The sequence below is a fragment of the Pseudorca crassidens genome, chromosome 18 (assembly GCF_039906515.1).
Source record: "Pseudorca crassidens isolate mPseCra1 chromosome 18, mPseCra1.hap1, whole genome shotgun sequence".
NCBI lineage: Eukaryota > Metazoa > Chordata > Mammalia > Artiodactyla > Delphinidae > Pseudorca > Pseudorca crassidens.
In genome coordinates, this window is record NC_090313.1 from 65,899,376 (window position 1) to 65,926,274 (window position 26,899).

Consider the following 26,899-nt stretch of genomic DNA (forward strand, 5'->3'; position numbering starts at 1 on the left):
TATGCACTTTAAAAGAATGTTATTTTCCATAGTTGTGTGTGGTCTTCTCTTTCTATTGGGCTGAGCTGATTAGCAACATTGTTCAGTTCTTTTACACTGAGCTAGTTTTCTAATTTTCCTATCAATTATTGACAGAGGAGGGTTGAAATGTCAAAATAAATGTCAATTTATCTATTCTTCCTCAATTCTATAAACTTATACTTCATGTTTTATGAAGTTCTGCTACTAGTTGCCCATATTTACTATTATATCTTCTTCATGAATTGATCCTATAATTATGAAATATCCCTCTTTATCTTTGGTATTATCTATCAGTCTAATTTTTCTGATATTAATATCAGAATATAGCTACTTCAACTTTATTATAATTTTTATTTGCATGGTATATATTATACCATATTTTTAAACTGTGTCCTTATATTTAAAGTGGATTTGTTATAGACAGCAGACAGTTTGGTCATGTGCATTTTCACCCAATCTAAGACCACTGCTTTTTAACTGGAGTGTGTAGTTCTTTTACATTTAATATAGTTACTTATAAGGATGAATTTAAGTCTATCATCTTGTTACTTGTTTTATATTTGTCCCATCTGTTCTTTTCTTTTCTGCTTTCTTTTGATATAACAGTTTTTTTAACATTCTATTTTATCTGTTGGCATGTTAGATAATTTATTTTAGTGCTTGCTGTAAGGTTTACAATCTACCTTTAAACAATATTATACACTTCATGAGTAAACTTACAACATCACAACAGTATACTTCTACTTCCCTCCCACTCCATCTTTTGTGCTTTTGTAGTCATAAACTTTATTTCTCTGTGTTAAGAACTCCACAATTCAGTTATTATTTTTATTTCAAATGGTCTACTATCTTTTATATTTAGCATTTCCTGCACTTGTCATTCCTCTGTGTAAATAGGAGTTTTCTTCTGGTATCACTTTCCTTCAGCCTGAAGAACTTCCTTTATCATTTCTTGCAGTATACTGATGATAAATCCTCTCTACTTTTTTTTTTTTCTTTTGTGGTACGCGGGCCTCTCACTGTTGTGGTCTCTCCCGTTGCGGAGCACAGGGTCCAGATGCACAGGCTCAGCGGCCATGGCTCACGGGCCCAGCTGCTCCGCGGCACGTGGGATCTTCCCGGACCGGGGCACGAACCCGTGTCCCCTGCATCGGCAGGTGGACTCTCAACCACTGCGCCACCAGGGAAGCCCAATCCTCTCTACTTTTGTTTATCTTATCTCAAAATGTATTTATTTCACTTTCAGTTTGAAAAATACTTCTGATGAATACACAAAGTTGAAAGTGTTTTAACATCCACCTTTTTAAAGATGCTATTCTATTGTTTTCTGGTTTGAACTGTTTCTAACAAGAAGTCACTAGTATACTTATCATTGTTCCCACATATAATACATCTTTTTTTCCTCTGGCTACTTTTTAAGTTTTTCTCTCTTTATCACTGGTCTTCAATAATTTAATTACAGTGTACCTTGGTACAGCTTTCCTTGTTGTGATTTATTTAGCTTCTTCAGTCTGTGGGTTCATGTTTTCCATCAGATTTGAAAAAAATTCTTTTATGCCTTCAAATTTTTTATGCCTCAATCTCACTATGACACTTCACTTACACCTGTATTAGAATGTTTATTATTATCTCACAATTCACCTAGACTCTCTTCATCTTTTTTCCAGCTTTTAATTTTTTCCTATCTGTGCTTCCATTTGGACAATTTCTATTGTCCTTTTTTCAAGTTGACTTATCTTTCGCTCTAGAATGTCCAACTGACAGTTAAGCCTATCCAGTGAGATTTTCATTTTAGATACTGTACTTTTCAGGCCTAGAATTCCCATTTTGTAAAATTCCTAACTTTTCCTCTCAATATAATTTTCCTTTAAGTTGTTGAACACACTTTTTAAAGACCTTACCTGCTAATTCTGTAAACTCTGTCAGTAAGTCTGTTTCTGTTGACAGATTTTGCTTCTAGTTTTGGTTCATATTTTCCTACTACTTAAAACCTAAGTGGTTTTTTTTTATTGCATGCTCAGCATTATAAATGCTACACTGTTGATTGTCTGTATTCTGTCATACTTACGAGTGCTAAGTTTTGTTCTGGAAGGCAGTTAATTTAGTAAAGATCCACGTGATCTTCTAGAGGTTTGTTTTTAAGCTTTATTAGTGTGAGTCAAAAGTAGCCTTTAGGGCTTCCCTGGTGGCGCAGTGGTTGAGAGTCCGCCTGCCGATGCAGGGGACACGGGTTCGTGCTCCGGTCTGCGAAGATCCCACATGCCGCGGAGCGGCTGGGCCCGTGAGCCATGGCCACTGAGCCTCCGCGTCCAGAGCCTGTGCTCCGCAACGGGAGAGGCCACAACAGTGAGAGGCCCGTGTACCGCAAAAAAAAAAAAAAAAGTAGCCTTTACTGTAGAACAGACTAGCCTTACTTTTAAGGCTTGGACTTTCCGAGGTCTCTAAAGCACTGTTTGAGACTGTTTCCAATTAGTCGTTATTTCTCTGGTAGGCTAACCCCACCCCCACTCCCAAACTTGCGTTATTTTTGTTTACACAGGTATTCCTGAGAGTTAAAGACAGGTGGCTTAAAAGGAGGCAGTTAAAGAGAAGAAAACTATTCTCTCACTGTTGTGGCCTCTCCCGTTGCGGATCACAGGCTCCGGACGCGCAGGCTCAGCGGCCATGGCTCACGGGCCTAGCCGCTCCGCGGCATGTGGGATCTTCCCAGACTGGGGCGCGAACCCATGTCCCCTGCATCGGCAGGCGGACTCTCAACCACTGTGCCACCAGGGAAGCCCCTACCTCTTTTAAAAAACCAAAGTAATTCTTTTTAAAGATACCTGCTTTGTTTCTAGCATATATAATAGAGGAAGATTCCTGAAAGAATCCTCAAAATCATATCCACTTTTCCACAAGCTCACTTTAGGAAGTATCTATAGTCTCTTTATTTCTTAAATTACTCATATAAACAATTCTGACTCAGTAAGAAAAGACACTGAGAATATTTTATAAATATGCATAGCTGTGGTTTCTGTAGTCAAACCTCTATTTTTATACCATTAAAAGGTAAATGTTGGAGTCTGGCGTTGAAAAAAGAACAACGCCCTTCTAATTCATTACAAGGAAGGAAGAATTCTTTAAGGGTATTTTAATTTTCTATTCTTTTCTTTATTATCTATACAACCTCACTTTCTGGCTACCTAAATGTATTCAATAGTTTATGCCAAGGATGAAGTGCTCAGTCAAAATCTCCTTTGAAAGGCAGTCAAACTACAAGACGAGAAAAAGGGAGACAATGACAGGTGTCCCAAAGGTACTGCAACCGCAGAGACAAGCAAAGTTCAGGAGAACAGAATATTAACAAAACAAAATGAGACGGAATGAAAGAAAGTTTTACATTTCAAAGCTCTATTTCAAAGAAACAATTGACATTTTAAATACAATATGAATAGAAAGAAATTGAGAACATAAAGACGTGAAAATATTTTTGCTTAAAAATGAATTATCATTTTGAAAAGGTTCAAAATTTAACTAAATGAAAGTTATCTCCTATTATTTCAAATGCTTTATAAATAAGATCAAATATAATACTATGCCTATACAGTAGGAGAAATAAGAACAGAACGTATTTTTGAGGGTAGGACCTGCCATCAATCAAAAAAGGGGGAAAAAGCAGTTAGAAAATCTGCTTTAATGTTGAATCTTAAATGTGTTAAATGACTTACATTTTCATAGCAACCTGATTTTTAAAATAAGTAGCCAAACTGATACCATAATTTTTCTTCTTAAAGAAACATGAAAATACATTCATAGGTTACATTTAATTTTAGAATACTTTGCAAAAAACATTTTAGAAATTTTCTGAATGAAAAAAGGGGTAAATAGGTACTGACCAATTCTTAGTTGCACTATTATTTACATAAACCATATGTATATCTCAATTTTTTAATGTCATTATAATTAGTATGAATTTATAACAGGATGCTAGGTCCATACTATACAATCAAAATACCTTGAAAGTAATTTTTTTTCTTATAAATGTGCTTGGCATTTAAAAATATGTGACTCTTTACCAGCTAATTGGGACCAAAAAATACTTACTTCACTGTGGCACTTAGAAGAAAGTTCAGCTGTGGCATTAACAGGTTGTCTGGGGCTGACAGATAGCGATCAAACTGAACCTAAACAAAACAGAGACATCCAAAACACAAAGTGCATATATCTGCTAACAGACATCCCAAATAAGCATCTCTTTTAAGGATTAAATCTTAGTAAAAATCCCATATTCCAAATAACGAGTTCCTCATGATCAAAATGAGCTATTCCTTACACATTTTAACTAAAAACTCACTGAAAGTGTCAACTCTTTAATGCAGTCAGTATCAGCAATACCTACTTTCAAAATTCTGATCCAAGCCATTTATCCTGATCTCCCTCACCAAACTTCTTGGGTAATAATATTAGCAAGAAGTAAAGTCTTCAGATCTCAAGTCTACCTTACTTTCTTAAATGCAATGTATCTCTTAATTAGTCACTCCTCTATTCATTAAATTAATATTTATGGAGTGCCTGTTATTGGTAAGGTGCCATATAACATAATGTAAATAGAACGGTGAGCAAAAGAGGGCAGTCCCTAGCTTCACAGAGCTTATGGCCTAGTGAGAGAGGTAGTGAACAAATAATAATGTAAATAAAGGAAAAACCAAGATACTACAAAAGCATCAATCAGGAGGACACAGACCTAACCTGTACGTTTGGCAAAAGCATTTCTGAGGAAAGGTCGTTTTACGTGAAATCTTAATGATGAATAGATGTTAGGTTAAGTGTGTAGTGGGGCTGGTGTGGAGGAAGGCTTAGGTGAGAAAGAGGATGCCTACCAGAGATCACTCCATGCAGGACTTGCATGGTTTCTAGGAGATTTTAATTCTTACTGTAAAAGCATTAGGAAACCACCAAAGAAGGGAAATCATCTGATTTAAATTTTAAGAAGCTAAATCTGGCTACAGCAAGAAGAATGGAAGGGGAGGTTGTAATAGCAGATGAAAGGACACCACATAGGTAGTTCTTGCGGCATCTTAGACGCCAAGGGCAATAGGAGTGAAGAGAAGATTAGATATCTGAGAGAATTAGAGAGCAAAATCATCAAGATTTGGTTAGTGACAGACAGGATAAAGGGGCTGACGCCCAGGTTTTGGATCTGTGTAATTCACAGCATTATCACAATTCACAACTGTACTCTTTATATATTTATTTAGTTGTGTGATAACTGCATCTCTTACTAGATCATTCCAGTTCTCAGCATGATACCTAGATAATAGCAGATACTTGGTTAATAAATGCTGAAATAATTAGTGGACAGATGCTCTTATACTTTCTGAGTTAAGAACACTTGGAAAAGGACCTGGGGTTGGGGCTGGTGGGGAAGAGTTAGAAGAGCTCAGTTTGGGATATGGTGAACTGACGTGCCTTTGAAGCATCCAAGTTGGGGCACCAAACAGTTATAGATAAAACAATGGATCACACATAAAACTCAATCAAGAGTTTGTTTCTTTAGAGACACCTAAGATATTCAACTCAATTGTTTTTAAAGTTAAGATCAGGCATATACGAACCTGTAATAGGGCTTAAATATATTGTGTGAGTTTATATTATGAACTGGATATGCGTCACTGGAGAAGGAGAAATAGGCGGGACGCACACATTTACTGAGTACTAAGGTTACTGATCTCTGCGTAGACCTATATCCTCATTTTGCTGGGGCGGGGGTGCGGGGGAGGGCAGTAAATACCTTAAAGTGGAATTACTGGGCGGTATGGTGAGTGTACATTTAACTTTCTAAGAAACTTATCTTTTTTAATGAATGTAAAATGTATTCATTTATTTTTGCACTTTTCAGAATCAAATCTTTGCATTTCTACAGTTTTTACTGTTATGTTGGATATACACAAGTTATGACTTACTTTTTATATGCTGTCTTTTATCATGACATAATGTTCCTTATTTATGATATTTAGTGTTTTTAAAATCTACCTTGTCTAATGTTAACTCTGTCAGCTCTGTATTCTTTGCATTTGTTGGGTATCTTGTGGGTCTACCCTTTATTTTCAGTTAAATTTAGCTCTGTCAGATGATGGATAGGAAAGCCCTGGCATCAGAGAAGTCACCCAAGAGAACTGTTTATCGAAGTCAAACCACTGTGGCAGTGAGTATTGAAACACATAGGACAGGCAGTACATATAGTAGGTAAGAGCGTAAGTACTGGGTTGAATGGGGTTGTTAGGAGGATTAAAGAGTTAGTACATTAAAAATGTGTGTCATGCTCAATATATGTTAATGGACGTTGTCATTACTTACTGTTTATTATTACTACCACTAGAATTCGTATCATAAAGCTTCCAAAGGGGATCATTCCTATGAGGACTAAATGAGTGTCATCCAACTGATGGCTGTGTGTGCGTGTGTGTATACACACACACATATATAGGCAAAGTATGTACTTAAGATGTGGAAACATGCTACAAGAAGTGGTGCTCATGCAGAAAGGGATGTGCAAGCAAGCTCATCACTTGAAAAGAAGGTAATAAAGTGGAGGTTCGGTGAGCGTCACAGTCAAGAGTATATTTTAAGATTGGAATCCAATTTCAGTTATCAACTCAGGAAGAAGTCAAGAACTATAAGCCCAGGATCACTGACAGATGGACGTCTATGATGATATATAGCTAACTCCTTCGTGTCTCTCATTCCTTTCTCCATTAGGTTAGGAGTAAAACTCTGAAACTGAAGAAAACCTAAACAGGAATAATGACACTATTAGGGTATGGTGCAATATTACTACAAATGTTATGCCTTGGTCAGATCTCCTTAGTTAAAGGAATACATGTGCAACATTATGACTGGACCCAACGTGAATACTGCATATGAAGAGATAAAATTATCACCCGAGACAATAATTATCACACAGGAAAAAATAAGAATAATGTTCCATAAGGAAACGTATGTTGAAATGCTTTATTATGTACTTACCATTGCAGCCTTCAGTGCCACAGAATCTAGGTTGGGAAAATTAGCTAAAGGGCCCTTAAAAAAAAAAAGGGACAAAACCAAGATGAAAACAGGTGCTATATGTTACACTTCACTTCTCAAATACAATCCATTAGTAGATTGCCCGAATTTGAAAATTTAGCTTATTTCCAAAGAACTCAAGTGTCCTATCTCCAACCTCAATTAAAAGAGGGACTGTGATTTGTTCATTTTGTATAACTAGCGTGAAGGCACTCAATAATATTTGTTGGAGAAGCACATAAGTTTATTAACAATGGAAATAAAAGGATACTTCAGATTTAATCATAAGCAAGAAAAAAAGGGCAATAAAGCACTGAGGAATGGCAGTAAGACATGGGGGCTTTAAGAGTTGCCTTGATAATTTTAGATAATATAAAAAGGCAGCAGAATTTGCTCCTACTGGTAGAAATTTGCTTATTACCTTATCAAAAGAAAAAATTCAAACCTTGTCCCTGGGCTATAAAATATTCATGTTAATGTTATTTAAAAGTATTTTGCTTTTTAAAGAAAGAGGCTTACATGGTTTTCTAGGGTTCCCACCACTCCATTTTCTAATTCTACTGGAGTTCTATAACTTAAGATCAGATGTTAGCCCCAGAAGTATTTACCTTTCCGAAGTAATAGACCATGATTTGCTAAATTAAAAGGGGGGATGACTGCTATTTATATAGTAATCTATGCACTTAGTAAATCAATGGTGATAAAGGACTAAAAAATTTACCAATATGAGTATTCTTTATATATTTTTCAATACTAATTTTTGTATATTTTCATTACTTGTAACCCAAACTATCTATAGTAAAAAAGATAGTATTTTGGGACACCCTACTATATCTCAGATAGTCCTCCAAGAACTACACAGGTATTATCTCAATCTTAGAACAATTCTATGTTACAGATATTATTACCCTCAATCTACAGATGATGAGGAATCAGAGAGAGAAGTCACCTTCCCAGTGAAAAATTACTACCAAGTGTCTAGCTCTAGAAGCCGTACTCTAAATTGGTGTATCTCTCTAGTTAGGAAGATCCATGTGCTTACCTGTTCGGGTTTATGTTGCTGTATGGTGTTATAGATATAACTCACGCCTGCTCTAGTTAAAACATAAGAAGCTTGCTCATTTATAAGTGTGTCCAAATGTGCTTCAATCTAAAATAAAACACAGTTAAAAGAAAATATTTTAAAAGAAGAATAAGACTGATTGAGAGTAGAAGTAGACTAGCCTGGAGTCTTAGCTCTTCATCATGGACGTGTTCCTTGCAGCGGCTATGAGGCCAAAATATGAAGGATAGGGACTGCTCCTGTACAAAGACTTTTCCTTCCCCAAAGAGGAAGTCCTCTTACGAAAGGGAGGGAAAGTCTTACTTGAGGATTCCAGGACTAGCCACTAGTCGAAAAATTTGGGTTGCTTCTTGGCTCTTTTAAAAGCTGGTATTAAGCAAGACACAAACAAAAACTACTCATGAACAACAGTGTAAAATAAAATACTTAGAAAGAATTCTGGGAAGATGAGGACCTGATGTCCCTCACATCCACACTGCCTCATGCTCCCAACTTGCTGGACTAACTCAACCAATCAAATACATCATCTGGAGAAGTCTGAAGGAAATCCCACGGGGGCTGAGGCAGTAAGTCCTCCAGAGGAAGGCGGATTTGCGACAACTAGGGGACTGTTGAGGAACCAGCAGAAGGCTGGGCAAAGATGTCAAGTTCAGGAGCTGCCAGCTAGCAGGTGGGACTTGTACGTGGTCACCTGTTTGGTGCTATTCTTGGGGAAGCCACCTAATGCTCATGGGGGCAGAAGCCGCAGAAGGAGACTACCTGATGGGATGAAGTATTCCCAGGTGGGGAGAAGTGGCTGCTCCTTCCTTTAACCAGTACAGGCCTGTAAGTCTACAGATCTTCCTGTTACCCCTCACTGGATACTCCCCTCAGTTTTACCAGCTTGTTTACCAGTGGCACAGTATGCTATTAAGAGATGCTATCTGCTACCATCTGAATGTTTGCCACCGTGCAAGTCACTCCAGCCCGTAAAAAACTGAGCTGAGCCCCTCCCCGTAAAAAACTTACAACTGATTTAAAAGAGGTGAGTAGGTTCTATGAGAAAACCCACCTGAATAATGAGAACAAGTATCTTTTCCTGAGGCAACACTACTGAAAGACGCAGGGTACCTTAGTTTTTTTTTAAGTGAATGCCCAAGAAAGTACAATTAGAACCTTAGAACCCTTACTTACTAGTCTTACTGGAAAATCCAAGAAAAACAAGATTGCAAATGGAAATATTTAATGAAAGAGTTACTGCCAAGAACCAAATTAGTATCTGAAAGAAAAGTGGAAGAATAGTAATACAGAGTAAATATCAAAGAAATATATTAAAGGGAAGAGATTTAAACAGAAATTAGAAGGCAAATTTAGGAGATAAAGCCAACTAAGGACAGGAGCTTCAGAATATAAAAAGTAACAGATGGAGAAGTGAGCAGATAACAGAAAACTTTACTGAGCAAAAAACAAAAGGGTGGAATCTTCAGACTGAAAAGGCTTTGCAAAATCCAAGATGGAAATAATAGAAAAAGAGACATACCAAAAAATATCCTGAGGAAATATGTGAACTCAAAGGAAAATCCTCGCAAGCTTCCACATGAATAAAATAGGTTATCACAAACAACAGAGAATCAGACTAGCCTAGATTTCTCACTTGAAACACTGGAAGAAGAAAGAATGGAAGAAAATTAATGGACTAGTGATAGAAAAGATCTGAAAATAAGGATCTTTTACTCGACAAGGAAAACTATCACTGTGGGGCCCGCGCCTTCCAGCATCCACACCCTTGCCCAGTCCTCTCCACACTGACTCTGGCTGGTCCACGTGACCAGTGCCAGCCACCAGCCCATCAGCAAGAATGATGCAGGCTCAAGAAGCACTTACATGGTGGGGCTTGTCCTCTTGGAATGCAAAAAACAACTTTGGAATATTTGAGAAACAAAGATAACTGGTGATAAAACAGATTGCTGGACCAACTGATATAGGTGCACATCTTGAGAAGAGATTTAGACAAATGGCAGAGTTTCGGGTTGAATTAGTGATAAATACATTAAAAACCAATGACTATTTTTAAAAAAGATTTTACTAATTATACTTAAACAATTATGCAAAAAAGAAAAATTAATCATACTTCATTATATTTCTTTTGAAAGAAAGAATTAGAAAGTAGAAAACATCACAAACTTGGAGGTCCCAAACTCAGTCCTTAGAAAAACCCCAAATGACAAATTTTTACTGTAGCCACTGCCAAACTGTTTATATACTTGTGATAACAAAGAAGACTCAGGGTTGTTATTGTTTTTTTTTTGAAACATTCTATCTACCAAAAATCACTCTTTCAAAACCAAAAGCCAAGTATCTGGTAAATTTTATAAATGGCCTTGTTGTGACTCTTAAGTGATACCATTTGGCTTATAGGACCAGAGCGATTGGCATAACAAACTGTAATGTTGTGCCTAACACTGATTTACACATAGATAAAAATATATCTGTCCTCTGCAACACCTTCTGCACTAGCTACACAGCTTGAAAAATATAGCACGTTATTCACAGTATGGAAACTGAAATCTGCATACAGAATAACAGTTCAAATCAGTCAGAAAAGCTCCATTCTAACACCACATACTATGGCTTGAATAAAATATCTTACCTGTTACATATTCTGGCTTCTCCAAAACGAAACTGAAATACTGAATATGCATGGGGGCAGGGAGGGGTTCTATCAGACTATAACAAGGGATTCATATAAATCAGGTCACTGAAATTATCTTAAAGCCAGTAACTGAGATCATGTATAGTAAAAAGATTTCATCACAGTGAGCAGTCACTTTATGGCAAAATTAACCTGGAACTGTAGCATTTCCAGACGTCTGTCGGTGAATTCAAATAGAGCTAATGTTGTCTTCATCATATACAGTGAATTGACCATGAAGGTGGCCATGTCAGCTGTGCCTAAATTGCTGGCTGATACAGTACACATCTGGAGGAGAGGATCCAAGACACATGATAAAACCTATAAATGAAAAATAAAATCAAATGTATTCCTTATTTCCCAACCAGTGATACGGGTCTGTGTTAACGGCACTTCAGAATGAATGTCAAACTAATGGGGAGCGGGCCAACTTACAGAAGCACGTAAGAACAAGATTAAATGGTACCGCAACTGTAATAGTTTTTAAAACAAGCATCACTGAATATATACTTTTTAAATTAAAGGGAACTGGTTTAATATCTGAAGGAAAAAGCAATGAGAAGGATTGTCAAGATACATGGGCTATAAAGTGCCAGAATTTCAAAAGAACGTACAATAGAGGAGCAGTAAGAATCATTAAACGTGAATTTACAACCTACCTGCACAAAGTCGGCCTGACGGGCATCTAACGGTACAACTGAAGAATCGTGAGATGCCAAAACTTCACGCAACAACATGAGTGTCTGATTTAATGCAGAACTTGGTCCAAGATCAGGTGGTGGGAGTTCAACCTAAAATGAAGGATGACTTATCCACTGCTTGTATTTTTCTACTAAATTTTAGTGTCTACATAAATGCCAGTTCATGGTAAAATAGTTCATATGAAAGATTTTAGTACATACTTTAATTTTTTTAATTAATTAATTTTTTAAAAAAAATTTTTGGCTGTGCTGGGTCTTCACTGCTGCACCCTGGCTTTCCCTAGTTGTGGCGAGCGGGGGCTACTCTTCATTGCGGTACGCAGGCTTCTCAATGTAGTGGCTTCTCTTGTTGCGGAGCATGGGCTCTAGGCATGCAGGCTTCAGTAGTTGTGGCACACGGGCTTAGTTGCTCCGCGGCATGTGGGATCTTCCCAGACGAGGGCTCGAACCCATGTCCCCTGCACCGGAAGGTGTATTCCCAACCACTGCGCCACCAGGGAAGCCCAAAAACCCTCATATTTTTAAATTAACTGCTTCATTTTATATATAGACTCCTTTCACTCTAAATACATATATGTTCCAGTAATTAACAGTAAATGGAACTAAAGTGCTTTTTTTAAAACCACTTTATTGAGGTATGATTGACATACAAAAAGCTGTAAATATTTAATGTATACAACTTGATGAATTTAGAAGTAAGTATATACCTGAAACCAAGTCCCCCTAAAACCAAGTTCCCTTACAGAGTTTATGAACAACCTCTTTATCCAAAGCTTTACTCTCTTTCTTGTCCCGCCCCTGTTCCCCTCAGGATTGAGAAGTATCAAAGAAAAGGGGAGACTGAAACCAAGCAGGACCCTGTGAGGCCTTCCCAGGTACAAAATCCCCTCCATGTCCCCCATTTCTTGTTTGTGGAACAAAAGGCTTTAGTCTCCTAGGCCTTCTGTGAGTTCCAAAGAGCTGACCCAAGCAATTAATGATCAGGACAAGAGAGTCACAAGACTTCTAGTTCCTCCTGAAGGGATATAAATAACAATCTGATGCATACTTTGAGTTGTCCTGGGGAAACTAAGACCCCCATCCAGGTGGAGGATGGTGACTACCTGCTGACCACAAGGACTAGACTCCAGACTGATTGAAACCAGACGGTTAACATTCCCAAAACATCACCCTGTTACCTTACCACCAACCAACCAGAAGGCCTACAAGCTGATCACGCATCCTAGGACCCTCTCCCCTAACACTGTCTTTAAAAACCCTTGCCTGAAAGCCATCAAGGAATTCCAATCTTTTGAGCATGAGGTGCCCATTCTCCTTGCTTGGTACCCTGCAAATAAACCCTTACTTTGCTGCAAACACCCACTGTCAGAGTTTGGCTTTCTGGAACTGCGGGCACATGAGCACCTACTTGGTAACGTAACCATTAAACCATCACCACATTCCATAAACCATATCCATTACCTCCAGAAGTTTCCTCTTACCTTATTTACGGAATTAAATTTTTTAAGTCAATAATATTATTCAAGATAAATTTAACAGTGCAAACTAACATTTGTTTGATATAACTTCAAATAATTACAACTTTTTATTTCACATACTTTTATTTAAAATTTAAAAAGCATTTTAGCTGAAAACACTGTTCTTATTTGCTTTTCCTAGCAGAATAATCTGCAAGGAATAATGTAAAACTCAAAATACTCATTTAAAAAAAAGCACTTTTCAGGGGCTTCCCTGGTGGCGCAGTGGTTGGGAGTCCGCCTGCCGATGCAGGGGACACAGGTTCGTGCCCCGGTCCGGGAGGATCCCACATGCCGCGGAGCGGCTGGGCCCGTGAGCCGTGGCCGCTGAGCCTGCGCGTCTGGAGCCTGTGCTCCGCAACGGGAGAGGCCACAACAGCGAGAGGCCCGCGTACCACCAAAATAAAAAAAAAAAAAAAGCACTTTTCAAACTTTAACATGCATATGAGTGACCAGGGAAATCTGCTTAAAATGCACATTCTGATTCAGTAGGTCTGGGGTGGGGCCTGAGATTTTTAATCTCAGATAAACTAATAAACTCCTAGGTGATGTCCAAGCTGCTGGTCCAAGTACTACAATTTGAACAGTAAAAAGAGATTCTAAACAGTAATGATATCCTAGAATTTATATCAAAATTTAGAGGACCACTTAGGTTTTATTTTCACAGAGCTGGTCAATCCTGCCTACTATTAATTTGATATGGGTTTCATTTATGACACACCATCCCTTTTAAATTAGAATTGTACTATTACTATAGTGAAAAGAATTTTAGAAAATGTCTCTCTAGCTAAAATGGATATGACATTGTATCTTTTGTAGTACAGACACATATTCCCTTTAGACTTTGCCAGATTCACAGTTATGAATGTTTCAGAAGAGCCTGATAAGGAAGGGAGTACACATACTTGAATACTTAAGTGCTTCAAATTCTTTGTTAGGGAAAAGGTACATCTTTCAATAAAATAATGTCCTTGCATTTTCTTTTTTCATACTAAAGAATTAGCTCCTAAATATGTCTTTCTAAAAGCACAGAAGGAATCATGAAAAGAGTTCATATCTGGCTTTATTCATTTTAAAAGCTGTTCTTAACAATTTTGCTATCCACTTAAAATTCTATTAGCAAAAATTTCCACTTGGGTGCTTTGCTAATGAAGACCATTCTGCAGTAAGTGTTGTTTTCCTCATAAGGCTAGAATCTTCTTAGAAGAGATGAATGGTTTACAAGAGGCAGAATAAGATGAAGATATAATTAATATAAAATATGGAACATTAAAAATTTAGTGAAGGAATGATAATTCCTGAAAGAAACCTGAAATGGTTGTATATATAAGCAACACATAAACTGTAAACAGTATCATATTCCAATCTCAATTTAATGTTAAAATAGCCCTAAATATGACCAATTCATATCTAAGAAAAACATTTCAGGGCACAGTTATTGATGATAATGACAACAATAAATAACAATAATAGCCAACACCCGTCACTGCTATAAACTCACATAGGCTGCAGTATTAATTGGTACTTAATATATTCAAATTACAATTCTTTCTTTTCCTGTTTTTATCCTATTCTATTCTGGGTTTTAACAGGAAGATACCATGCTTAAAACTTGCCTTTTATTAGCCATTTTATGTTCCTGCAACTTTCATTTTAACTTTATAAGAGAAATAAAGTATTTAAGAACTTCATGGGGTTTTCTGAGTGAAAATAAAATAAAATAAATGGATAACCATTTGGGAAAAATGAGTATGATCCTTCCTTCCCAGCATGGACAAAAATAAACTTCAGGTAGATTAAAAATTTGATATAAAAGTGAAACTACAGGAAGACCTAAGAACAAACATTTAAATGAATTTATTAAATAATCGAACACTTTCCTACTGATAGATGCTAACTTTAGCATATAATAAATTCTACATGTATTTTCTTGTTGTGGGGAAGTTTTTGAAGTATGTTTTATGGCATGTTCCCAAAGAAGAAACAATAAGGAAAAAAAATGTTACAGATTTTACTATGTAAACATTGAAAGTGATGTATCAGAAATTACTACAAGCAAAATTAAATGGTACATGATGACATGGAGAAAAGATTTGTAATATATATGACAGATAATACTCTTAATGTATAAAAAATATCAGAAAATAACAAGATACAGCCTAGTAGGAAAATGGCAAAGGACATGAGAAAACAATTCACAAACAGCCAATAAACATACTTTAAAATGTTCATTCTCACTAGAAAAACTGAAATCTAAATTAAAAAAAAAAAGATAGCACTTTTGCTCATATTGGCAAAGATATTTTAAAACGGCTATTATCCAATTTTGCAAAATTTGGCACTTCTGGTAGGAGACAGTATGGTAGATTTGAGAAAATAAGTGAAAGGAAGTTAAATATGTGGGGCTGCCTGAGGACATGCAGGATTGCTGGACATCATGGAGGGCTTTGCTGAGGTTGGAGACCAAAGTTTTTGGTTTCCCAGTGCACATAAAATGTTTAAACTATACTTTAGTCTTTTAAGAGTGCAATGGCATTATGTCTAAAAAACAATGTATATAACTTAAAACTACAAAGCAAAAAAAACAATTACAATAATGTTAAAGATCACTGATCACACAGAACACCGTAACAAATAATAATGAAAAGTTGGAAATATTGTGAGAATTAACTAAAATGTGACACAAAGACATGAAATGAGCAAATGCTCTTGGAAAATGGCACCAATGGACTTGCTAAACACAGAGTTGCCACAAAACTTCGATTTGTTAAAAAAACGCAATTGGGCTTCCCTGGTGGCGCAGTGGTTGAGAGTCCACCTGCCGATGCAAGGGACACGGGTTCGTGCCCCGGTCTGGGAGGATCCCACATGCCATGGAGCGGCTGGGCTCGTGAACCATGGCCGCTGAGCCTGTGCGTCTGGAGCCTGTGCTCCACAACGGGAGAGGCCACAACAGTGAGAGGCCCGTGTACCACAAAAACAAAACAAAACAAAACAAAAAACGCAATTATCTGCAAAGTGCAATAAAGAGAAGCACGATAAAATGAGGTAATGCCTGCACTATGTTGAACAGAAGTGGCAAAAGTGGGCATCCTTGACTTGTTCCTGATCTTAAACGAAAAGCTTTAAGTCTTACACTATTGAGTACAATGTTAGCTGTGGGTTTTTCATGTATGGCATTTATTATGTTGCAGTAGTTTCCCTCTATTCCTAGTTTGTTGAGTATTTTTATGATAGAAGTGTTGAATTTTGTCAAATGCTTTTTCTGCATCAATTGAGATGATCATGTGACTTTTTTCCCCCTTTGTTCTGTTACTGTGGTAATTATACGGACTGACTTTCATAGGCTGAACTATCCTTGCATTCCAGGGATAAATCCCAGTTGATCATGCTGTAGAGTCTTTTTTAAAGGCTTCCTCATTTGGTTTGCTAGTTGTTATACTTTTCAACTCCAGAATTTCTTTTTGATTTCCCTTTAGATTTTTCTAACTCTAATAGATATTTCCATTTTGTTCATATGCTGTTCTCTTGACTCATCTTTAACGTGACTGTTTTAAAGTCTCTGTCTAGTAGATATGCCATCAGGTCTTTTTCAGGAATGGTTTCTGTTGATTTTTTTCTCCTTTGAATGGGCCATATTTTCCTGTTCCTTTGTGTGCCTTGTGATTTTTTTGTTGAAAACAACATTTGAATGTAATAATTTAACCCTGGAAATCAGATTCTCCCCCTCCTCCAGGGATGCCATTTTCTGTTACTACTTTGGGTTTTTAAAAAAAAACTGTTGTAGCCTCTCTCTGAGCCAAGGATCAGGTTAAGGTATAAACTGAAGTTCTTCTCAGGTCTTTCTGAGCCTGCTCCTTTCCCTGAACATATGGTCACTTTCCAATTTTCCTCATATATACAGTTGCTTTTGAATGTCCTAGACTTTAATGTCTGACTCCCAAAATGGGAAAAAGAAAAAAATTAAGGGGGTGGAAAAATGCACTAGTCTTTGAAATCCCCAGGAAGTCACTTTAGCCACAGGAGGAGGTGTCTGACACAATGGGGAGGTGCAAAAACAATGGCCACCCTCCTCTTCACAACTCTGGGATGAGAGCACAGATCCCAGAAGTTTAGAGGACAGTGTCCTCCTTTTTGTTCACCCTGGCTCTACAAGCTGTGTGCAAGGTGCTCAAGGAACAAGTGTACAGCTGCCTGACACAGCACTGGGGGTGGAAGATGGGTAGTCGCAACTATGCTAAGAGTTGAAGTTGACCAAAATTGACTGCAATTTATTACTATTCAAGCCTTCCCCTAGAAATTGCAATTCTTCAATAGACTCCAGAGTTCCAAAACAGTTACATTAGACAAATACTGCTAGTCCAACTGTCATCTAGGTGGGGTGACAGATTCCTGGTGCTTCCTACTTTGCCATCTTCCCTGAAAATTACTGATCTTTGTATATTGATCTTGTCACCAATTACCTTTCTAAATCCATTTACTAGTTCTACAACTTTTCAAATAATTCTCTTGGGTTTTGAAGTACAGTCAGAGCATCCACAAACAATCTAATATTTCCTCCTTTAAAATATTTATATCTGTCATTTCTTTATCTGGATTTTCTATTATTTAAATGTGTTATTGGCAAATATTCTTTTCTTGTTCTTTCTTGACTTAAATAGAATATATTACTAGTGCTTCTATGTTAATCATGAGGTTGGCTGTTAGTTTTATTAATCTTTATATGGTTAAGTATTTTTACTTTTTTATTTACTAATATTTTCCCCTCAACAATTTAATTAAATATCATGAGAATATAATTTAACACTGAAACATTTAATATATTTCCTAACATTGAAATATTCTTATATTCCTGGGAATAACCAATACTTGGTTTTAATATAATACTGGATTTATTTTTATAATTATTTACCTTTTAAAAAAACTTAAAAAGTGACTGATTTGAGGTTTTCACTTTTGTACTGTCTTTAAAAGGTCTTTATGTCAGTGTTACACCACCTAAAAGGAACTTGGAAGCTTTCCATATTTTTCTGTGTTCTGGAGAATTCTGTTCTTTGTAGGTGTAAAGCTATCTATATAAACTGAATTAAGTCTAGCAGCATGTTCATTAATAATTTTTCTTTCCTCCCTAGGTGTATTCATGTTTCCTACCTCATTTTGAATCATTTTTTGTCAATTTTATTTTCTTAAAATCATCCTTTTTATATATTTTAGAATAAAATTTATATATTTTAATATGGTATTCTCTAGTAAGTTTAATCCTCATCTCTGGTTATTATCTCTAATTCTGATATTATAATTTTAAATTTTATTTTTTCCTTGGTTAAAGAATTGCTAGAAGGTTGTCAATTTTGTCGACCTTTTCAACAAATAATCAATTTTGTTTTCCTGTTTCCTAATTTATCATAGAAATGTACTTCCATCTTTCCTTTTACCATTTTGCTTTATTATTCTCTTTCAAATTTCATAATAAGAATGCCTACTACATTTTACTTCCAGTTTTTAGCCCAGATGTTTTCCAATTGGTAAAGCTTTGGGTAACGCGTTCATGTGTGTTTCCCATATTGCAATTTGGCTCTTGTCCCCACCACATGAATAAAACTGCCCTCAGTAAGTCATGGATCATCTATATATTGACAAAGATAACAAACCTGTCACCCTTGTTTTACTAGAACTCTTCATATAGTATCTGTCATCAACTATGCCCTCCTTCTTGAAACTATTCTCTTGGCTTTTCTGATAAAACCCTCTTCTCATTTCTCTCCTGACTCTCCAATCATCCTTCCTCAGCATTCTACCATGGTAGCGCTTATTTTCTTCTCTTAAATGTCACTGTTTCTCAAGACTGTGTGTCCTGGAAGCTCTACTCTTATTAAACATGATTCCTAGTGACCTCAGACAAACACATGGACTCAACTATCTTTTACATGCAAAGCTCCGTAAATCCAAATGTACAGCTCCCCATTAGATCAGACTGATTGCAGAAGGATATCCCACATGGATCTTGTCTAACTTAGACAATATCATCACCTTTATCCCCCCAGTTTTACACTTTCTCTCTATTCCAGATACTTGTGATTAGTATCAATATTCCCAGATTGGTAACTTAGGAATTATTTTAGAACTCTTCCCTCTCATTTAACCACATTCAAGCAGTCACCAACTTCTGAAGGTTTACCTTTAGCCCCCAAGAATCTGTCCCCTTATGGCTCTTCCTTAGAGTATGTATTTTCATTAAAACTACTTCGACAATCCCTTAACTATCCTGTCTGCAACCTGGCTCTCTCCTATCTACATGCCACACCAGTTTCCAACTGATTTTTAATAAATGAAAATTTGTGTATTGATGACTCTTAGCTTGCATATTCTATTTGTTTCCTCTACCCACTCCTTTTTTACCTATCTAATCCCCCATGTCCTTCAAGTTCAATTCTTATTAACTCCCTCTCTGGAAAGCTCCCTCTCTGAATATGAATATTATTATACATACTCTTCTTATTGTGCTAGCATAGCACCTTGGGCACGTCTTTCATAAAACATGTATTCTATAGTAATCACCGATTTATTAGTCTATTTTCTGTGAAAGGAAAAGTAACCTGAGACCAACAGACCTTGACTGTTTGCTTTGTACTCATTAGGAAGCACATGTTTGTTCACATTCAAAGTCTATATCATGTATGAATGATTTTAGAAAAATTCTGTCTAAATAAGAACTCATGTAAACATATCTATAATGAGAACTGATTGACTGTTAGTAAACTTCCTGTGATACAGGAAAATATATAAGGGAAATACTCCAGCTCCACAAATTCATGCTGCCGGGGGTCAGAAAGCAGACTCTTATTAAGGCTTCTCTGAGCTTAGGAATGTAAAAATAGACCAGGTACTTTGGACTGGATTGCTACTGATTGTTCCACACTATACTACAAACCTGTGTCTAATATAACCAGGCTGTTAGATAGACCAGTATAATTTAAAAAAAAAAAAAAAAAAGCCAGAATGGTGATTGTGATGCATCCTTGAAAAACGTGAGTCTTTAATAATGAAATGAAAACAAAGAAGGATTTGATCATTATAAACCCATTCCTTAAGGTCTTTCCAATTTACTGCTGCACAACACAATGCTCAATTTAAAATATCAGCTCTCACAGAACTCTTTCAGGTTTTTGTTATTTGTTTTTGTGGGACTTTTTGTTATCTTGTTTGTTTTTGTGGGAGTTTCTTGTTACCTTGTTTGTTTCCATAATTAATTACAGTATATAACTCAAAAGAACATAAATTTCATAAGGACAAAGCTGGACCAAGAATGTAAAACTTAAGTAAGCTGTTTAGAAAAAACATTTAGTAAAAGTTCAAGTTTTCCAATCTGTATGTCATTTTAGCCCTGACCTATTAAATACAGTAAGTTTGCTTTAATTACAAATTTTTGGTTATTGAAAAATGGTAGTGAAACTAGGGCTTGAGATTCTACCACTAATTATATGACTCAAAATTACACTGTTCCAGGAACAGATTATAAGCCTACATCCTGTAAGCCACCTCAAAATGAATTTTGTTGTTCACAGGAAGAACTCAAAAGAAGGCTGAATGGAATGGGAAAAAATTGTCACCAATATGGAAACAGTAAAACAATATTTTTAAATGTGAAAAACTCACATTCACATAGTTCAAGAATTGCATTTTTCAAACGTACCTTGTCCATTAATTTGCTGGCATGAAGACTCAAGCTACTGAAGAATATTTTTTTGCTCAGCAAATGCATTTCTTCAATGGTAGTCAACAATGTAGTTGCACTATTTCCAACAATGCCACTAAAAGCAAAGAATATTTCAGGTTGCAAAACAAGTCAAAACAACCCAGCTCTTTAACTGAGTAGAATTCTTTAAAAAGACATAGATTTAAATAAAAGTTTTTATATAGAATATAACCTGTGAATTAAAAACAATTACTCTAGTTTCATATAAAAATGAGGGTTTTTTTCCTTTTAAGTTAGGTGATGAACAAATGAAAACAAACTACAGGGTTTTAAATATTTCACAATCTCTTAGAAAAGCAGTGGGTTAGAATAAACACTTGTAATATGCAAACCTATGTCTCTATTTTTCCTCTATTATAGTAAATGCATGTTTTGATTATCCAAGAAGATCTGATTTTAAGGAAGCCATTCCATCAATAGCTCTATTGAGAAAATATTTTTTATTAATACTGAGCTTTTTAAATTAAAACTGTTACACTGTATCAATAACACACCTGTAAATTATAAAGCTTCTCAATTTTTATAGTTACCTAAATAGCATATATTTAGACTAATTACGAAAAATCTGATAACATTTTGAAATAATTATTCTACATTCCATAATTCTCAATTTTATATTACAAGGATATTTCTTAGACTTATCCAATGGGGTTTCTCATTTTTGGCAGAATGTAAGACAAGCATGTATATAAAACAACTCCCTATTTTATTCTCCTATTCATGTACTGAAAGTGACTCTTCTGTTCCTGACACTGGCATGCTTGATAAAAAGTAATTTAAACTTGTTTTTTAATAGGCTAATATGAAAACTATCAAAAACATAGCTTGGAAGAACACTTTTAACACAACTACACATATAACATGGTCTTATAGTGACATCTACAATAAGGCTCAAGTCTATGTATACCACCAAAAGATATTTGCAAGGTGAAAATGAATGCAAAGTTTGGAGTTGAAGATCATATTTTATCTGATTAAGAACCACTTGTCTTATCTATAAAGTCACTTTTATTTAGAGAAGATAAGACAGCTATTACTTAGAGGAGATAAAGCTATCGTTCTGTTCTATCACTAATGGAAAACGAAATGTTAAAGAAGAATTTATGTAAACACCCAGAATAGGACATGTTACTAATTATGCCCTACTCTGAGTATAACATATAGTTGCTTTAGGTGCCATGGATCTCTTTTACTAATATAGGAGGACTCAAAAAATACTTATATTATAGACTTACACTGCTATGTGTATGTGTGTGTACTTATGCTTGGAGAAGAAAGGGAAAAGGAAACGATGGACCTCAAAAGTACAGAATGTATAATAGGCATATAATGATTCATATGGTGTGGAGGTTCTACTAGTTACACTTAGTCATGCATAGAATACACACACAAAAAATATTACACTGTGTTCTAACTGAAATGAAGTGTCACATGGGATTTAAGAATCACATTTAACCATTCCACTTACCTGATTGTATGGTGATAAAATTTGAGGAGGTTAGAAATTTTATATAATAAAACTGCCCCAGGTTCAGCAACTATTACTTGTTCAATTCGAACCTATTAAAAAACACGTGAGAAAAAAACTAAACATTTCCTAAAAGTGTAACTTTTCTTCATTAATCACATGTGGTATGAATAGCATTAAAAAGATTAAATTTTATTATTGCAGAAATCACAAAATTCCTTCTAAATAAATAATTTCTGAATATTAAATCACAGAGGATGGTAAAACAACACAGAAACTTTAGCACAGATATGCTCTATAAAAAAAATGATCCATTACCTACAGAATGTGGTTCAAGGCAATTGCTATCAGAAATAATCAACACAATGAGGTCATCTCGAGGTTTTTCACCAGCGTATAATGGAATTTAGTTTAGCACTAAATTGCAAAGCAGCTGTTACATTCCTAAAAACAGATTATCAGTGAAAAGGTACTGCTCTATGAATGAATATTAAGGAAAAAAATGAAAAAAAAAATCTTCTCTTTAAACGACTATACCAAGTTTCTTTCTATTAGAGAATCGGAAAGCAGATAAATCTTGAATTAGCACCAACCTCTTTGGCCAATTATAATACTGCCAGGGCAATACCTCAGATCTAGTTCAAGGTTAACTTGATATGCTCAAGTTTAACTACTAGGAATCTTTTCTAATTAAAATCCATCCCATTGTAAAGCAATTATACCCCAATAAAGATGTTAAAAAAAAAAAAAAAAAAAAAAATCCATCCCTCACTAATCTTTCCCTTACTTTATATTCCCTAATTAACAAATACAATCTAAACCACACTGAATGTGCTTACTTACATATTATATTACATCTATGCTTATTAAGCTGCTGATAACATATGTGTCTTCTTGTTTCCTAACTGGATTCTAAACACAGACATTGTGTTTTCTGGTTCACTTACATCTCTGCAGCATTTGGTAGAACAGTACATACACAAGAGATGTTCAATAAACAAATGCTTTTGAAAACATTTAGATTTTGGAGTATGTCATAATATCAACGAATGTGATCTGCTAAAATGGTATTTTATAAATACATGTATATGAGTACGCAAAAACCTCTTGCATAGAAAATTGGCAATGATTATTTTAAAATGCGTTTTATTACCCTACATTGTGTTAATCTGACAAAATTACGGCCTGAATTCAAGCTGCTGTTTCTTTAAAAATCAGAATAAGTCATTAATTTAACCAGCTACCATATAACGTATATAAAAACAAAATATTTTACCTTTAGGGGCCTGCAAACACCCTCAGTAATATGTCCAACAACTTCCTGAATATTTTCTTCAACACCTACAAATAATTATAACATAACTAAAATTTTTTTTCCATATTACACTTTGCTTCACATAAGTTCAGAAAATTAACAAACACTAATACATATGATTAAAGGCATTAATAAACATTTAAAATAACAATTAATTATATTTTATTAAGTTTAATATCTTTAGGACATTACTAATTATATCAATATGAGTCTAAAGCCCTATCAATTGATTTGACTGTTGATTAATGAACATTATTTCTTTGTGAAAAAGAGTAAATGTATGAAAAACAGACTGTGAAATTTATTAACTGAAGGAGGTGATGTGAAGATGTATTAGCACTGGTTCCACAAACTCCTTACTCTAGGCAGTAGTGCTAAGCACACAAACTACGGGTATAAAGATGGAAAACACGCCTTGCAATCTAATGGAAAAACGGACATTTACTGATTACTGACTATTTATCAAGGTCTGTACAGGGTACTTGACATGTACTGCTTGTAACCACCTTCATTTTTACAGATGGAGAGACTCAGGTTTAGAAGAATTCATGCCATTCCCACAGAATAACTTATTTCTAACTCCAATTATTTTCTTCCCACTTCTTAATGTTACCTCTCATGTAAATTTTCCTACATCTTTTAACAAATACATTCTTTTAAACTGGGTAATTAGCATAACAGAAAACAACTTTAAAAAGTGCAGACTTTGTGACAACCTATCACATATGCTGAATCTAATCTCAATATCGAAGAGTTAAAAACGAAGAGGTTAAGTCCTGCACCCATTCGTATACTGGCCTCTCCTGCAGATGACGTGCTGAACCAGGATGACGTGGGGCTGAGCTATTCAAAATAGGTAAGTGATACCAGTCACAACATCTCTCTTCACTTCCTAGCAAAGCCAGAGCATCTTAATTATCTACTAACCCCTTCTACAACAGGCATCTTAAGGTAGTCACAACTAAGAAGATTTGAAATTCTGTAAACAGACGTTTGCAACTCAAAAATAATCATTTTTCTTCTTTGAAATCAAGACCAAAATTTTAGGTACATTTAGTACATAGCTAATTATTTATTATTTATTTATTTGGCTGCATCAGGTCTTAGTTGTGGCACGCTGGGTCTTCGTTGAGGCGTGCAGGATCTTTTGTTGCGACGCACAGGCTCTTCATTGCAGCGTGCAGGCTTCTCTCTAGTTGTGGCGCACAGGCTCCAGGGCGCATAGGCTCTGTAGTTTGCGGCACGCAGGCTCTCTAGTTGTGGTGCATGGGCTTAGTTGCCCCACAGCATGTGGGATCTTAGTTCCCCGATCAGGGATCAAACCTGCGTCCCCTGCACTAGAAGGCAGATTCTTTACCACCGGACCACCAGGGAAGTCCCAGTACATAGGTAATTATTCAAAAAACTTTAAAATAGTCACATGAGAATGACAAAAGGGGCTGGATAGTAGAAATGAAAGAAGTAGTAGCTTAACGACCTTAGGCCAGTCACTGACTGAGCCTGTGTACTCAAGATAAAATGAAGAGAACATCACCTTTTGCCTTTAAAGGATGGTGGCTGAGATAATGTAGGCCAGGCACTCCAGAGATGCCTTAAAAGTGAAGCAGAGGGGTCTAGGCTTACAAGAAAAGGTCCCAAGGGTCCAGTATAAAAATGTGATCAGTTGTGTGACAAAATAAAAGTGACGGAAAAGAAAGTCTATCAGCAGAAAAAGGGGGAAACTAGAGACAGGAAGATTAATTAGGATGCTTATTAAATCACCTAGTGTGAAGAGTTTATCTCCATGAAGAAAACAGAAACAGGGAAGTCCTGCGTGATTTACTAGATCTAGGCATGAGTGGTAACAATCAGAGGACCCACCTTGTGTAGTTACATGCTTTAAGAGAGCTTCAAGGTGTTCTTTTTCAGAAGCAGTAGCCTGATGGAGCCAAGCCAACATATCTCCTACATATCTAATGAAAAAACTAAATGTTAGTAAAGATTTCCTTCAGAAAAACATCAAATACTCCAATACTGTCTGACTACTATACCTCAAAGGGTCATGGGAGTGCATTTCAATGGGTCTAGGTGTACCTCCTGGGCCCCCTCTTGTAAGAGCATCGATAAATCCACGAACAACTGTACTTCTTCTAGCTGTTCCAAACTCATCTAAGGTATACCTAGAAGAAACAAGTTATTAACAAACAGTTGCTTTTCTTCCTAATGGTTACATCAAAGTATTCATGCACTTTCTAAGATATCTAAAGCTTTTTTACACAATTCTCTCAAGCAATACTGTTTTAAACAACAAAAAATATTTATGAAATAACTTTATCATAATGATAATTCAACCTAAAGGTGCATCTTTTTATGCCTAAGAAAGAATGCTGGGATTTGGAATCAGTACCAGAGGCAGTGGCAATAAGGGATAGAGCAGGGGATTTGGTAAAAGTAAAAATCAAGACAAGGTGGAAATCCGGGACTCTTCAGGTTTCAGTGCCCCCCTTGCCCAAAACACAATGTTCCACTGCACACATAAGGCCTAATACCCAGTTCTCAGAGGCTAGTTACAGTTAGAACTCTGCCATCCAAAATATAAGACTTTTCCTTCTACACTAAAAAATTCTCATTTATATTTATTCAATATTATCAAAATTTACCATCAAAATTTGTCCAAAATATACTATTAATATTTAAAAGCTTATTTTGACTCCAATGTTAAACATATGTTCCTTAAATTTACTGACCAACTATGCATACAGAGCAAATACTTTTACATATATTTACAAGTTATCAATTATGGTTGGGGAAAAAAAATGGACTTTTGAAGGTGAGGAATTTGTAGGAAAGAAAAGCTTTGAATGAAAGAATCAGACAATTTGGGATCAAATTATAGGATGGCTTAGAGTTACCAACAGTACCTGTTTCTTCGACTAGAATCAGCCTTTGTTTCCCATTATCCCCACCCGATGCCCAACTGAAAGTTCTATTTTAAAAGTACATAGGAAAACAAAGTATTTTTTTCATAGTCCGATGTCAGCGAATTCTAGACCAATTAACTTTTAAATCCCTAAACAGTACTCTACTAAATGTTGAGAATTATTTCATTACCTTACATATAAATAAAAGTTATCAAAATTCCCCAAAGGTTTCCAGAAGAATTTCTTAGGCTATACTTCTTTCTTTAATATGCTACTGATTTAATGAAAAACCCACATTTTTTTTTTAACATAGGAAAGCTGGAAGACGGAATATTTTTAAATCAAAGTGTAGTGAAGTAATCAATAGCTGTGAATTTTTAGGACTCTGAACCTTTTTAGAGGACTGTTCTCTAGTAATCAGATCATGGTTGTTTGTGGTTTTT

At 35.8% G+C, this 26,899-nt stretch overlaps 1 protein-coding gene across 17 annotated transcripts in view; it reads right to left on the reverse strand.

Moving 5' to 3' along the window:
• Nucleotides 1-26,899, reverse strand: part of COG6 (component of oligomeric golgi complex 6) — a 299,945-nt gene that overhangs the window by 251,758 nt on the left and 21,288 nt on the right. For all 17 annotated transcript variants that reach the window (XR_010936897.1, XR_010936889.1, XR_010936888.1 and 14 more), the window contains 10 exons: nucleotides 25,587-25,715; nucleotides 25,417-25,508; nucleotides 23,518-23,582; nucleotides 22,242-22,333; nucleotides 20,711-20,828; nucleotides 11,459-11,590; nucleotides 10,953-11,120; nucleotides 8,108-8,215; nucleotides 7,027-7,080; nucleotides 4,105-4,184 (listed from right to left, as the gene is read on the reverse strand). Coding sequence is in view for 3 of the 17 variants with exons in the window: in XM_067713212.1 (XP_067569313.1) it covers nucleotides 4,105-4,184; nucleotides 7,027-7,080; nucleotides 8,108-8,215; nucleotides 10,953-11,120; nucleotides 11,459-11,590; nucleotides 20,711-20,828; nucleotides 22,242-22,333; nucleotides 23,518-23,582; nucleotides 25,417-25,508; nucleotides 25,587-25,715 (1,038 nt within the window). In the remaining 14 variants the exon portion in view is untranslated. The remainder of the gene's footprint in view (nucleotides 1-4,104; nucleotides 4,185-7,026; nucleotides 7,081-8,107; nucleotides 8,216-10,952; nucleotides 11,121-11,458; nucleotides 11,591-20,710; nucleotides 20,829-22,241; nucleotides 22,334-23,517; nucleotides 23,583-25,416; nucleotides 25,509-25,586; nucleotides 25,716-26,899) is intronic.